Source organism: Bufo gargarizans, chromosome 2, assembly GCF_014858855.1.
Source record: "Bufo gargarizans isolate SCDJY-AF-19 chromosome 2, ASM1485885v1, whole genome shotgun sequence".
Lineage (NCBI taxonomy): Eukaryota > Metazoa > Chordata > Amphibia > Anura > Bufonidae > Bufo > Bufo gargarizans.
Genome location: NC_058081.1, coordinates 51,014,275 through 51,028,393, shown reverse-complemented (window position 1 = coordinate 51,028,393; position 14,119 = coordinate 51,014,275). Strand labels below are relative to the sequence as shown.

Below are 14,119 nucleotides of genomic sequence, written 5' to 3'. Positions count from 1 at the left end.
TCCTCAACATGCATATTTTGCCTATGCAGGCTTTTTTGTAACTCAGGTCCCACCGAAGTTGACCTACCATTGTTATCTCATTTTGCATAATCAATGTCTACAATCTTGATGTAATGTGCCTTTTATCTCTTTGGTGATTGACCTAAAAAACAATAAAAATTGTTAAATAAGAAAAAAAAAAAGCTTGTAGATGGTTTCAAGTTTTTCTTAATTTTGCTCAACATACAACATTTACAATAAACAGGTCGAAATTGATAGGCTAACCTAGGTAGCCTACTTCAATATGTGGTCAATTTTAGTAGATTAGTTAACAGTTAAATTGATACTAGTGTCCTCCAGTATATCTTCTTCTATATGGTGACTGAGTTCTTTCTTTAATAATGGTTTGTATTCTCTGCTGACCAGAAACTATTGCACGGGTGTTGAGTTGGGGCTTCAAGAGGATAATGTAGACCTTGGGTGTGAAGATGCAGAAGAGTAGGCCGGCACTGGATGACAACATTGCAAACATTTCTGTTGCTACTGCCAGCTTTCCCTGGATGCTAAGGTAGGTTGGAACAAAACTTATCCAAACGATCAGGAACACCAACATGCTGAAAGTTATATGAGTAGCCTCATTAAAAACCCCAGGTAGCTTCCTGGCTAAGAATGCAACAATGAAACATATGGTAGACAGAAGTCCAAGGTAACCTAGCACGAACCAGAAACCAAAACCGTAGTTACATCGGATAATAATTTTTCCTAACAGAGACAAGGCATCATGTTCTACAAATGGTGGGTCCACTGAGAATAAGAAGCAACAAAGAGCAAACTGGACAAAAGTGAAAAACATGGCAAAAAAGATGGGCCACCGTGGTCCCATAGGTACTTTAAGGCAACCACCTGGCTGGTTGGCCCGGAAGGCTAGAACAACAATAATAGTCTTGGCTAATAGGCAGGAAATGCAGAGAGTGAACAGGACACCAAAGGCAGCCTGTCGAATAACACAGATCTGATTTCCTGGTGGAGCAATAAGAAGAAGGGGGCAAAGAAAAGACAGCGTAAGAGTAACAAGAAGAATAAAGCTAAGAGTGCAATTGTTAGCACGTACCAAAGGAGTATCTCTGTTTTTGATGAAAAGAAAAAGTACAAAGGCGGGCAAAAAGGAGCCCAAGATAGATGTGCTTCCCAGAGACATTCCTAGTGGTTCATAAAGGTGCAGAAATTCCACCTCACGGGGAAGACATTTTTCATGTGCAGAATTTGGCCACTCTTCTTCAGGGCAAAGGATGCAATCTATAGCATCTGCAAGCAAAATATTAAAGTTAAAAATGTTCTCTAGCATGGATAACTGGATACCTACTCTTCTGTAAGATATAATCTAATGTTTGTACTTACTGGTTTGGTTGGATATTTCTCCAGTGGCACATGGAATGCAATCAAAGCAGCAATGGGGTTGACCAATTTGTGGAGCCTTCCAAAATCCAGGAGGACATTTCATAGAGCATACAGAAGTGGGGATCTAAATACACAAATGTATAGTTTTGTCATTATTCTGGACAAAGCTTTCCTTTTCTGTCAGGACTATGTAGGACATTCTCTTACCTTATCGAACTGCCTTCCCCATTGTATTGCACTTAGGTTGATGAATAGGTCTTGTCCGAACTGAGCACCACTTTCATAGCTTCCTACCCTCACCCAGTTGGCACCTCCTGATAGTTGCTCTTGCCAGTTAATTAAGTCGTAGATGGCTGGTGCATTTCCAAGAGAGTCAAAATATAAATTCTCACCAATGTTTCCTTTCAGCCTCACTCTACGAAGGTAGAAGAAAAGCTGCAGGAACACAACAGTATTAGTGAGTAACCATACAGGCAGCCATATTAAATATTCTTATTTTCCATTTGTATGGTCTTCCCATACTTACCTCCCAAGGACTAAAATCATGCATTTTCACACAATGGCTTCCAGCCATTTGTCTACAAGCAGCCATGTCTTTGAGAGTTTTGGCTACCATAATCACTGCCTTATAGACATTATATGTAACTCGAAGATCCTCTATGTCTGAAAATATCTGTAGAGTAGCTGGGTCTTCCAACCCTGTACACAAAGACTTTGTTGAAGATGGTGATGCTAAAGGAGCAGGTGGGAAAGTTGACGAAGGGACAGAGAACCTAGAGATAGCTCTAGTCTGATACAATGATGTGTTGTTCATTTCTTTGAACCATTGACAACTGAATGCTTCCTCCCAGAATTCCATAAAAAATGCATGATTATTATAGCGACTCGGATGAAGTCCAAAAACAAACTCTCTGAATCCAGGAGCAGCCCCATTACGAAGAACAATTCCAAGAGTTCCTCTTAATAATTTGGAGAGAGAGGAAGCTACTAATTGGGGAGATGTGGACCATGCATCAGTGGTCAACCAGATTCTATCTTTATTATCCCCATTGTGGGCAAGTTCCAACAAAACAGGATTTAGATAGGCTTCCAGTGAGAAGACAACCACCACATTGGCTTTTGATTGTCTGATAACTTCTGATATCCGTTTCACATCTTTTGGTGAAGATTCTGAAGGAATTTTCTCCCAGAAGGCTAGACAAGCACTTAAAGCCTCTATCTCTTCAAGAAAAGTTTGACGCAATAGAGAAGAACTGGTTTCTTGGGACAGGACACCCACCCAAGACCAGCCAAACTCTTGGAGCAGTCTAGCCATACCTTTTGCCTGTGAAGATAACATAGGGGCAACACTCAGCGCTGAAGGGAAGAAGAACCTGTTGATGAATTCAGCTGGAGGTGTGAAATAACTGATCTGCAAGGAAAAAAAGGTGAGAACATGTGATTTTGAGCAATTTTTACTCAAGGTTTTACTTGAGACATTAGTAGTAATTAACATTGGCATGAATCAATGTTATAAATCTTCCAGTTATCAATGGCACGGTATTGGAAGTTAAACAAAACAAAAAACACACACACTCATCTGTCTGTGGTTCTGCCATGCCCACACCACAGCCCTGATTCCTGCAGTATCAAGAAGTGGATTGTTCCAGTGAATGCTGTGGACATTTACTGGCTTCAGTGGTCACATCTGCTTGAACAGTATATTAGTGCTGTAACGTATCATCAAAGCAGGTGTGACCACTAAGGTGACTGCAGCGATCACTGGATCAAACCACTTTTTGGTACTGCATGCACTGGAAGCGGCTGGGAATGGAGCATGGTGGGATCCCATACTGGTGTGTTATTTTATGGAGCACACATTAGTATCCTAGTAGTTGTTGGTTCCTAGGCCAGACAACCCATTGAGACTCCACATTTGGATGCTATCCATGAGACCTTCTTGGTGCAAGCATTTTTCAAACAATTGGATGTTATGAGCATTAGTATTCTTGTGGGTTTTTGACTATCTTGGAGCAACCGGATTTCTGCACTACTGATTCACTGGTCAATATTCGTTACAATGTGACGTCCCAGTTTTATACTAATTTTACTGGTAGACAGTGAGATGAATGAGTAGTCATGGAGATGTCCATGTTGACTCTTCGATGGAAACCGACCTGTTCACTCATGTTTTTATATTTCTGAATACAGGACTGCATACATTAGGTAGGGGCATTTGCATTACATGATGAGTATTGTAGTGAAGGAGCAGGGTCTTCCCCGGGCAGTACATATTTTTATCATAATATTGTATGAAGACATTTTGTGACCCCCTGAGTGATATCCTCACCTGTGGGTAATTGTAGAGTCCCAAAATATTGGCTACACTCACAGCTGCATCTCCACCTGCATCGCCCAGCACTGCGGCCAGTCTTGATGGTGGAAATAGGCAATGATAATTTAATGGTCCTCCAGACCCTCCAGAAAGGAGCCATGATGCTCCCCCCAATGCTCCTTTTGCCGCACTACATGAGTCCATTACTGCTGCCCCTAGTGTTAAATTCAGCAACACCCCATAAGTTCTGTTCACTTCCTCCACGGCAAACAGAAAGGCAAGGATCCAGCGGAAGGAACGAAAGCTGAACCTGGTGTGGAATAAATATAAGAAGAACTCAGTCTATAGATGTATGTTACAGATGTACAGGAAATGGGCAACCTGCGTGACAAAGCCAGCGACATAATGGTCTGTGGAACGCTTGTACAGGATAATGATAATGACACTGACACTTGGGGTACATGACACTGACACTTGGGGTACAGGATAATGACACACTGACACTTGGGGTACAGGATAATGACACTGACACTTGGGGTACAGGATAATGACACTGACACTTGGGGTACAGGATAATGACACTGACACTTGGGGTACAGGATAATGACACTTGGGGTACAGGATAATGACACTGACACTTGGGGTACAGGATAATGACACACTGACACTTGGGGTACAGGATAATGACACGCTGACATGGGGTGACAATACAGGATGTTACAGATAGTCAAATGACAGGTAACGAGACAGGGAAGAGTCACAATGAACTAATGGCAGAGAAGACGTGGACCAGAAGATGTGGTGTCCAGCACAAGGACCTTGTTGCCCTCACCGTTGGCAGGAATGAGATCTCGGTGGATTGGTGAAGGTCTCTGGCTGTGTCCCTGGACTAAGATGTAGGGGGAATATTCCACCCAGGAGAACATCTCCCTCCTGAATGTAGCCGGCTACCGTCTGTTGCTGTAGGACACACTCTGATTTCGAGGACAGAGGTCCGGAGAGAACCAGACACAGAATTAGAGCAGGAATCTTCATGGTCCTCAAATATGTACAATGAGACAGGTTAGTCCACTGTGTCTCAGAGAGGGAAAGCAGCGAGAAATGCAGGAACATCAACAACACAGACTGTATTAAAGATCTGCAGAGTCAAGGTCCATCCTGGTGGCTACCACATAGTAAGCCTCATGAGCAGCAATGATGTAACTGATAGGCTCCATGTATATATATATATATATATATATATATATGTGTGTGTGTGTGTGTGATCTCATAGAACCCCAGGGTATTCTCAGGGCATTAGGGATTAGGAAAGACAAATATCAATTAAAGTATCTCTGTAGACTCACCTCTCTTAAAGGAGCAGTGACACATATGAAAATAAATATTTCTCAGCACTGGAGATACACTGCCTGTCCCCCAAAAAAGTTGCCACCAAAAATAAAAAAAGGCCACACACTGTAATATTTCATTGAACCGCCTTTAGCTTTGATTACGGCACGCATTCGCTGTGGCATTGTTTTGATAAGCTTCTGCAATGTCACAAGATTTATTTCCATCCAGTGTTGCATTCATTTTTCATCAAGATCTTGCATTGATGATGATAGTCTGACTGCTGCGCAAAGCCTTCTCCAGCACATCCCAAAGATTCTTAATAGGGTTAAGGTCTGGACTCTGCTGTGGCCAATCTATGTGTGAAAATGATATCTCATGCTCCCTGAACCGCTCTTTCACAATTTGAGCCCGATGAATCCTGACATTGTCATCTTGGAATATGCCCGTGCCATCAGGGAAGAAAAAATCCATTGATTAAATAACCTGGTCACTCAGTATGTTCAGGTAGTCGGCTGACCTCATTATTGGAGCACATACTGTTGCTGAACCTAGACCTGACCAACTGCAGCAACCCCAGATCATAGCACTGCCCCCACAGGCTGGTACAGGTGGCACTGGGCATGATGGGTGCATCACTTCATCTGCCTCTCTTCTTACCCTGATGCGCCCATCACTGTGGAACAGGGTAAATCTGGACTCATCAGACCACATCACCTTCTTCCATTGCTCCAGAGTCCAATCTTTATGCTCCCGAGCAAATTGAAGCCTTATTTTCTGCTTTGCCTCACTGATTAGTGGTTTTATAACAGCTACACAGCTGATCAGTCCTAATCCCTTGAGTTCCCTTCGCATTGTGCGTGTGGAAATGCTCTTACTTTCACTATTAAACATAGCCCTGAGTTCTACTGTTGTTTTTCTTCGATTTAATTTCACCAAACGTTTAAGAGATCGCCGATTACGATCATTCAGGATTTTTTCCCCGCCACATTTCTTCCTCGAATACGATGGGTCCCACTATCCTTCCGGTTTTTAATAATGCGTTGGACAGTTCTTAACCCAATTTTAGTAGTTTCTGCAATCTCCTTAGATGTTTTCTCTGCTTGATGCATGCCAATGATCTGACCCTTCTCAAACAGACTACATCTTGTCCACGACCACGAGATGTGTCTATCGACATGGTTGTTTAAGAAATGAGAAGCAACTCATTGCACCAGTCGGGGTTAAATAACTTATTGCCTGCCGAAAGATAATCGCCCGGCAGTAATTATATAAGGAAACTATTTGCTTAGTTAAATCCAGGTGGCGACTTTTTATTTAATTTTTTTGGACAGGCAGTGTGTATAGTAGTGATACAATTCGGGGGGGGGGGGGGGGGGGGGGGATCATGGATTTATTTTACAGTTCTTACAGGAATAGTGCAAATTGAAATTTCTGATAATAGGCAACAATAGACTGGCAATTAGCAAACAATTTAGGTAACTAATATACATCAGGCAATCGCTTAAAGGAAGTGTCCATCCTTGACATAGGTCCAACATTCTGCACTGATTCAGTTCTTTGAGGTGATCAGAGCTCCATTTTTCTGATACAGAGGCCTACAGCAACTGCATAGAAATAAAGCTCAATGATAAGTTTTAGTTGCCTCCAGCCACCACTAGAGGGAGCTTATGAGCCTACTGCACACTGTGTTATTTTTGAGCTCAATGTATGCATAGTATGCAGTAAACTCTTAAAAGGATTGTCCCACGAAAAATATTCTACATTTTTCAAACCAGCACCTGGATCTGAATACTTTTGTCATTGCATGTAATTAAAACATTTGTATAGCTGCTGAGTTATTCACTGAAATCTATCTGTATAGCGCCACCTGCTGTTTATTCTTTTTCAAAATTCTCCAGTCCAGCTCACTGAGGTCGACATACATGCTCACTTCCAGCCTTCAACGCCTAACAGCTGCAGCAGAAAGGACACCCCCCTCCTTAAAAAGTAGATGACCCCCTAGGCTGCCATAGTATTGGAGCAATTAATGTGGAGATCTATGGATCCATGTGAGGTACAGGGCTGGTTCTAGCTATGTTATAAAGAGTCTGTAATGTACTAGATTCCTACTGGAATACCACATGTCGGTGAATGGTTAACAGCTGGAGATACTTACCGTCCTTGGTCCTGGTTTCCTTTTATGTCCAGTACAGGGTGCATTTGACATTGATCAACCTTAGAACCTTGTGTGTTAAGGACCCTTGAGCTAACTGAAAGTCCTACAGAGACTCCATTCGCTGGTCAAAATGTTGCAGTATATATGTTGGAGGATTAAAGGCTCTCTTATTTCACCTGTTGGATGCTATCACTCATTGGTGTCTGGTCTAGAATATGCATTACTTTAGGGGTCTGGTCTGAGGTTAAAAAAAAAAATTGTCGCAAAAGTTGTAAGGGATGGGTCTCAAAAGCGAGGTGCCAAAGATGACTCATCACCAGTAAACTCTGAAGTCTTCAGGATCAGTTGTCAGGGTGGTCTGGACTGGATGGAGAACATTAAAATTTAAATGGTTTGGGCATTTTGGGATGTGAGGAAAGGGGGTTATTTGAATTCTTAGTTTTTTATTTTTTAAAGCATATTTTTACATTTTTTTAAAACTTTTATTATATAACCCAGGTGACTAAAAGAAGCAATTATTAAATTACTTCTCCCTTGCATTAAAATGTTATTGTGGATTCGCTATGTTCTTATGGAGCTCACAGCTTTCACATACAACCAACAGCTCTCCCGATCGCTGTGCGGGGGAGCAGTTCAGCCCCGGGAGCGCAGTACTCATGGGGAAAGCTGCCTCAGATATCATGGTCACAATTGAACACAACATCTGAGGGGTTAAATAACTGTGATTGGCGGTATCACCCATCGCAGACATTAGCCACAAGCGTCTGCTGTTTAAAACAGCAGAAACCCAGCGACTATGGCGCCGGCTGTGCTCGCGAGCAGGCACCATCTTTAAAGACTCAACGTATGGCGGTGGTCAGGAAGGGGTTAATGTTTATCAGATGAGAAATAGAGCAGCTAAAACAAAATACGCACGCCTTGCAAAACGTCTTTCTGCAAAATTACTATACACCACAAATGTTATCTCACCATTAATTCAGACCATGGAACCCAAAATTAATTCAGACTCTGGGCAGCAAAATTTATTTAGATCCCAAAATTACTTCAAACCCCAAAATAAATTCAGAAAGGGGAGAAAGCCGCACACAGACACCCCATCCTTCTCTCTCCCAACATCATCTGTCAGGAGTCAGAAGCTCCCCATTAAACTTACGTCCAAACCCTCTGTTATTGACGTATTCGGCCGACAATATACTAATTTGTATGGGGGTCTTAAGACCCCAAAATAATTCATATCCAATTTCCGACTTAAATGCAATAAAACAGGTATCTACTTCCCTTTCCTCTTTCTTCTTCTTTTGTCTTTAGGGCCCTGCACACCAGTCCTGTAACTAACCAGTGTCAGGATGTTATCCTTAGACCCTAATATGGCAGGGGCCATGTGTCCGGTGTATGGACAATGCGCAGAACCTTTTATGAGGTCCCACCAAACTCCAGTTGGGAAATGCTACACTTCCATAATGTAGGGACACCTTTTGTTCATACATTTGCAGCGAGCCCTGGAGAAGATGGTTCATAGGATGGGAGTGGTAGTGGCCTGATGATGATGTTTTACCATGTACTCCCTCGGGCTGTCAATCCCTGGGGTCAGTGCGGTGGAGGGGCCCCTCTATATTCCCTCAGGGCAGTTTCATTAGCTAATGCTCCTGCCTGATGGTAGTTTGGGGTGCCATTGATGTAAATGTCTGTGTGAGTTCAAGGCAGAGCTTGAAAATGATGCAATGGCCAGCGTTTTGTGTTAGGAGAGTTAGTAACCAGGCCAGATTGAACTTAACAAACGTCTCTTTACTATGCAACAAATGGGAGTTGTATTACATCCAGCAATTATCTGCACACAGTATAAATTCCTCCTAGATGTCCAAACATGAGATGAGCAAGCAGTTTGTAGCAATAGCCCTCTCATTACTTCTTCTCTCTCTAAAGGCTCTGTGTCTGGCATCTCTGGCGAGCAACTGTAGCTGTGGTGTCCTCTCTTCTGGGGTGCCTAGGGTGTCTAAACATGTTATTCCCTTTCCAGCAGCAGGATTTTAGATGCATTAAGATGGATTACCTTGCTGAATCTCATGCTGTGGCCATGCAGATTCTCCTTCAAAATGGGAGGAGAGGAGCAAATTATGTCTGCTCCCTACCTTCACACCTTTTACAACTACTCTAACTGGAATCTTATGGAACCAGTGGAGGGGCCAGCCCCCACCCTAACCTCCAGAGAGGACTGGGCCAGGGTAATTAACTCTATCCATGCTTAGCTCATGCTAGGACATACTGAGTACAAGGTGCATTACATTAACATTATAAACAGTGCAAACCAATTGTAGATAACCCCTATTGTATTGGGGTACTACACACCCCCTTGCTGAAAATCAAGCCATCCTCGGGTTGTGCTTAGTGTCTTCCCTGGTAGATGGCAGCAAATGCCTGAAGATACAGATCAAGATGGCTCCCCCCCCTCCCAATACTGTGGAGAAAAATATGTTAAAGGCATACATACATTCACAATTCACAAGGCTATATACTAGCTACCAGGGAGTAAAATAATAAATTAAAGTCTCGAGGAAGTCCTTGGTGGAGGCAAGTGGCCTCTCTATTTATTCTAACTAAATCCCTGACTGCAGGGCTCAGCTGCATTACAGTCCTGGTATGTGCATCAGGGATGCAACAAATCCTGCTGCCCTTGCAAGAGTCCCTGAATCACCAACCGCAGGCACACCACCGCTTAGATGCGTTAGAGTCTCTGATGATGGGTCCAGACTTGAAACATTGCTTGAAACAGAAACACAATGATATCCCTTGTTTGCAGCTCTGCCAGCATACAGTCCTGGTAACACAAATAGGGGGACACAAGGAGCTCAGGTCCAATTCTTGGGTAGCAATCTTCAAACATTGCATAACTGTAACTCAGACGGTTTGGCTTAACCTGAAAATAAAGGTGATGTCCCTTAAAGTTGGAGAGACTAGGGATGGCAGAGTAGGGCCAACATCACACAAAACATGGGCCAATTTGTCTCACCCTTTGGTGACCTCTTTTAGGCCCCATTGTCTAGGCCCTAAGCCTGGTTGGTACCCACAGCTTCTTTTGAAGCAACTAGATCCTTAAAAGTAGGATCCACAGAGCTGTTTTCTGCGGCTTGTACCTCCAGTAGAATTTCCATCTGTGTACCTCCTGTGGTGGAACTTGGAACTGCAGAGTTCATTTCTGGGTGCTGTTCTAAAGACCTTTGGAGTCTTCTTGATGTCAGATTCTCCGGGCAGCAATAAAGGATAGTTCTTTGGTCTTTCATAGCAAAGAGCTTTGCATTTGATTGCACTTTCCAGCAGCAGGGTCCAGAACTCATCAAGCTAGGTTACCTTGCTGACTCTCACGCTGTGGCCATGCAGATCCTCTTTTAAAACAACCCCTCTTTCATATTCTAGAGCTCTTGGTGATGTAGAAAGTTTGCTGGATCAATGAGAGTGCTGTGCCTTTGCACACTTCTTTCTCTCACTATGTGCTCAGGGCAGACAGGAGGGGAGGACCTATGATCATTCAACTCATTAGGAGGACTGTGAGAAACATGGCCCTCCCCGAGCTGAAAGTCCTCAGGCAGCAGAAAAATACACAAAAGCTTTGACTTAGTGTAGTTAAAGGACCTTTGATGATGAAACAGGAGACTACACAGAGTGTGCTATATTGTACTGTAACTTGTTTATTGTGATGTCTATACTTCTATCATAGCTCATGGCCACCCACAATGCCTATCAATATTTCTAGGCAAACATCTGGGGCTTGGGCCTTGAATGTTTTGCCCAGTGCCCCACTTATGAATACTAAAGGCCTGGGGCTGTTCTCCAAGCTTGGTCTCCATAAAAACAGTATACTACACAGTAGCTCCCATTTCCGCCGTTCACTCTCATAGGCAACAAGCCTCTAGGCCTGAAGCCTATGAGACTGTAGGGGGGTGCAGACAAGCGTAATGACAATATTGCAACTGCTTCCATTGAAAACTGCTTCAGGTATTGTGACTGCTTCCTGAGGCCTGCATCGCAGATTACAGGAGCGAGGTGAATATTTATATATAGGCACTACGGGGGGCAATAGGCTCTAATGGGTGCAATAAGCACTATTGGGGAACATATAACTACTGGAAGCACATAACTATTGGAGGCACTAGTGGGGTTCCTATAGGGGGCATTATACCTTTATAACTGCTGAGAGTACAGGGGGTGGATGATGGAAAATTGAGTAAAGAGAAATGTCTTTGTGGGAAACTCTGCAGAGACAAGATGTAACTGATATAACATGGTGGTCTGCTTCCAGTGGAGAAGATGAGAAAAGAGAACATCTACATCAGAGGAGGACGTCACTGGATGTAATAGATATGTGACGCTGAATTCTCCTGTATGTGCAAAATGTCCATCTAAATATGTCTTTATCGCTTTGTCTTGGCGGGAGGGGTATACTGTGTAGTATACTGTTTTTTAAGGAGACCAAGCTTGGAGAACAGCCCCAGGCCTTTGGGGCACTTTTAATCTGCCCCTGGGGGCATCTTATGGTCAATTGCGTCTTATAATGAAAAATACAGTATTTACTATAACAGACATGTCAGGAGAGGTGGAAAGTCCTCTTTAATCATTATGTATAGGTGTGGACCATGGCCAGTACACGGTCCCCTACTTGAGGATGGGGCATTGACTCACATGGACTCTACAAGGTTTCTCTTGAACAACAGTTTGCTCAGGTTGAGGCAGTGAGCATATAGTTTCAGTCTCTTACAGAGGGTACACACTTGATAGTTACACACAATATTGCAAGCACAGAGCTTGGCGGTTACACACGTACAGAGTGAGGCGCTGGGCTTGGTGGTTACTAATAGCAATGGGACTTTTTCCAGAGCAACTCCATATGTGGTTTCCAACACCGATGGGACAGTCTCTATACTCCACAGGCAGTTGCCAAAAGTAATGGTCTCAAGTACACAGTATACACACATCATTATTGGTTATATTTTGGCTTGTATAATGGTAGCGTAGACTTGTCCCTTAGTGAATGATGGTTGTCCCTTATTTTTATTTTCCCTCTTGAGCTGACTTTGTGGTTTACATACAGTATGTATGTACGCAAGATTCACTGGGGTGTGTTTTTGCATCTCTCGCCTAGACTTCAATCATGGCTTCTCCCCTGCTAGGTCTATAGTGACTTGGACGTTCCACTGTCAGAGTCCTCTCCAAACTCCTCTCTCAAGGCAGGTTCTTAACTCATGTACTCCTAATTTGTAGCCTTGCAGGACTTTACAGGGAGTGCAGAATTATTGTATTTTTGAGGATTAATTTTATTATTGAACAACAACCATGTTCTCAATGAACCCAAAAAACTCATTAATATCAAAGCTGAATATTTTTGGAAGTAGTTTTTAGTTTGTTTTTAGTTTTAGCTATTTTAGGGGGATATCTGTGTGTGCAGGTGACTATTACTGTACATAATTATTAGGCAACTTAACAAAAAACAAATATATACCCATTTCAATTATTTATTTTTACCAGTGAAACCAATATAACATCTCAACATTCACAAATATACATTTCTGACATTCAAAAACAAAACAAAAACAAATCAGTGACCAATATAGCCACCTTTCTTTGCAAGGACACTCAAAAGCCTGCCATCCATGGATTCTGTCAGTGTTTTGATCTGTTCACCATCAACATTGCGTGCAGCAGCAACCACAGCCTCCCAGACACTGTTCAGAGAGGTGTACTGTTTTCCCTCCTTGTAAATCTCACATTTGATGATGGACCACAGGTTCTCAATGGGGTTCAGATCAGGTGAACAAGGAGGCCATGTCTTTAGATTTTCTTCTTTTATACCCTTACTTGCCAGCCACGTTGTGGAGTACTTGGACGCGTGTGATGGAGCATTGTCCTGCATGAAAATCATGTTTTTCTTACCTTGCAGACTTCTTCCTGTACCACTGCTTGAAGAAGGTGTCTTCCAGAAACTGGCAGTAGGACTGGGAGTTGAGCTTGACTCCATCCTCAACCCAAAAAGGCCCCACAAGCTCATCTTTGATGATACCAGCCCAAACCAGCACTCCACCTCCACCTTGCTGGCGTCTGAGTCGGACTGGAGCTCTCTGCCCTTTACCAATCCAGCCATGGGCCCATCCATCTGGCCCATCAAGACTCACTCTCATTTCATCAGTCCATAAAACCTTTGAAAAAATCAGTCTTGAGATATTTCTTGGCCCAGTCTTGATGTTTCAGCTTGTGTGTCTTGTTCAGTGGTGGTCGTCTTTCAGCCTTTCTTACCTTGGCCATGTCTCTGAGTATTGCACACCTTGTGCTTTTGGGCACTCCAGTGATGTTGCAGCTCTGAAATATGGCCAAACTGGTGGCAAGTGGCATCTTGGCAGCTGCACGCTTGACTTTTCTCAGTTCATGGGCAGTTATTTTGCGCCTTGGTTTTTCCACACGCTTCTTGCGACCCTGTTGACTATTTTGAATGAAACGCTTGATTGTTCGATGATCACGCTTCAGAAGCTTTTCAATTTTAAGAGTGTTGCATCCCTCTGCAAGATATCTCACTATTTTTTTACTTTTCTGAGCCTGTCAAGTCCTTCTTTTGACCCATTTTGCCAAAGGAAAGGAAGTTGCCTAGTAATTATGCACACCTGATATAGGGTGTTGATGTCATTAGACCACACCCCTTCTCATTACAGAGATGCACATCACCTAATATGCTTAATTGGTAGTAGGCTTTCGAGCCTATACAGCTTGGAGTAAGACAACATGCATAAAGAGGATGATGTGGTCAAAATACTCATTTGCCTAATAATTCTGCACGTAGTGTATGGTGACGTTATTGTCTGAGCTGTCTCTCCTCTCTCCTTCATTCAGACAGTCCTTTCTCACTTCCAGTAAATTATATCGTCCAGAATCTTTCTTCAATTAGTATCAGAACGTGGATG

The 14,119-nt window shown here is 43.0% G+C and overlaps 1 protein-coding gene across 1 annotated transcript; it reads right to left on the bottom strand.

Moving 5' to 3' along the window:
* Positions 1-325: 325 nt before the first annotated feature.
* On the bottom strand, positions 326-4,726 carry LOC122925593 (extracellular calcium-sensing receptor-like). The gene is made up of 6 exons (XM_044276950.1): positions 4,524-4,726; positions 3,707-4,001; positions 1,904-2,788; positions 1,585-1,812; positions 1,378-1,501; positions 326-1,284 (listed from the first exon to the last, which is right to left on the bottom strand). Exons 1-6 carry the CDS (start codon positions 4,724-4,726, stop codon positions 326-328), a joined length of 2,694 nt encoding a protein of 897 aa, XP_044132885.1.
* Positions 4,727-14,119: the final 9,393 nt, after the last annotated feature.

What these genes read in the sequence shown, in the direction of transcription:
- LOC122925593 (XM_044276950.1), bottom strand. Translation starts at nt 4,726, where the DNA reads ATGAAGATTCCTGCTCTAATTCTGTGTCTGGTTCTCTCCGGACCTCTG. An exon ending in GACTCTACAATTACCCACAG is followed by an intron (nt 2,789 to 3,706) that starts GTGAGGATATCA and finishes TTTTCCTTGCAG; the next exon opens with ATCAGTTATTTCACACCTCC. An exon ending in AGAAATATCCAACCAAACCA is followed by an intron (nt 1,285 to 1,377) that starts GTAAGTACAAAC and finishes TTTTGCTTGCAG; the next exon opens with ATGCTATAGATTGCATCCTT.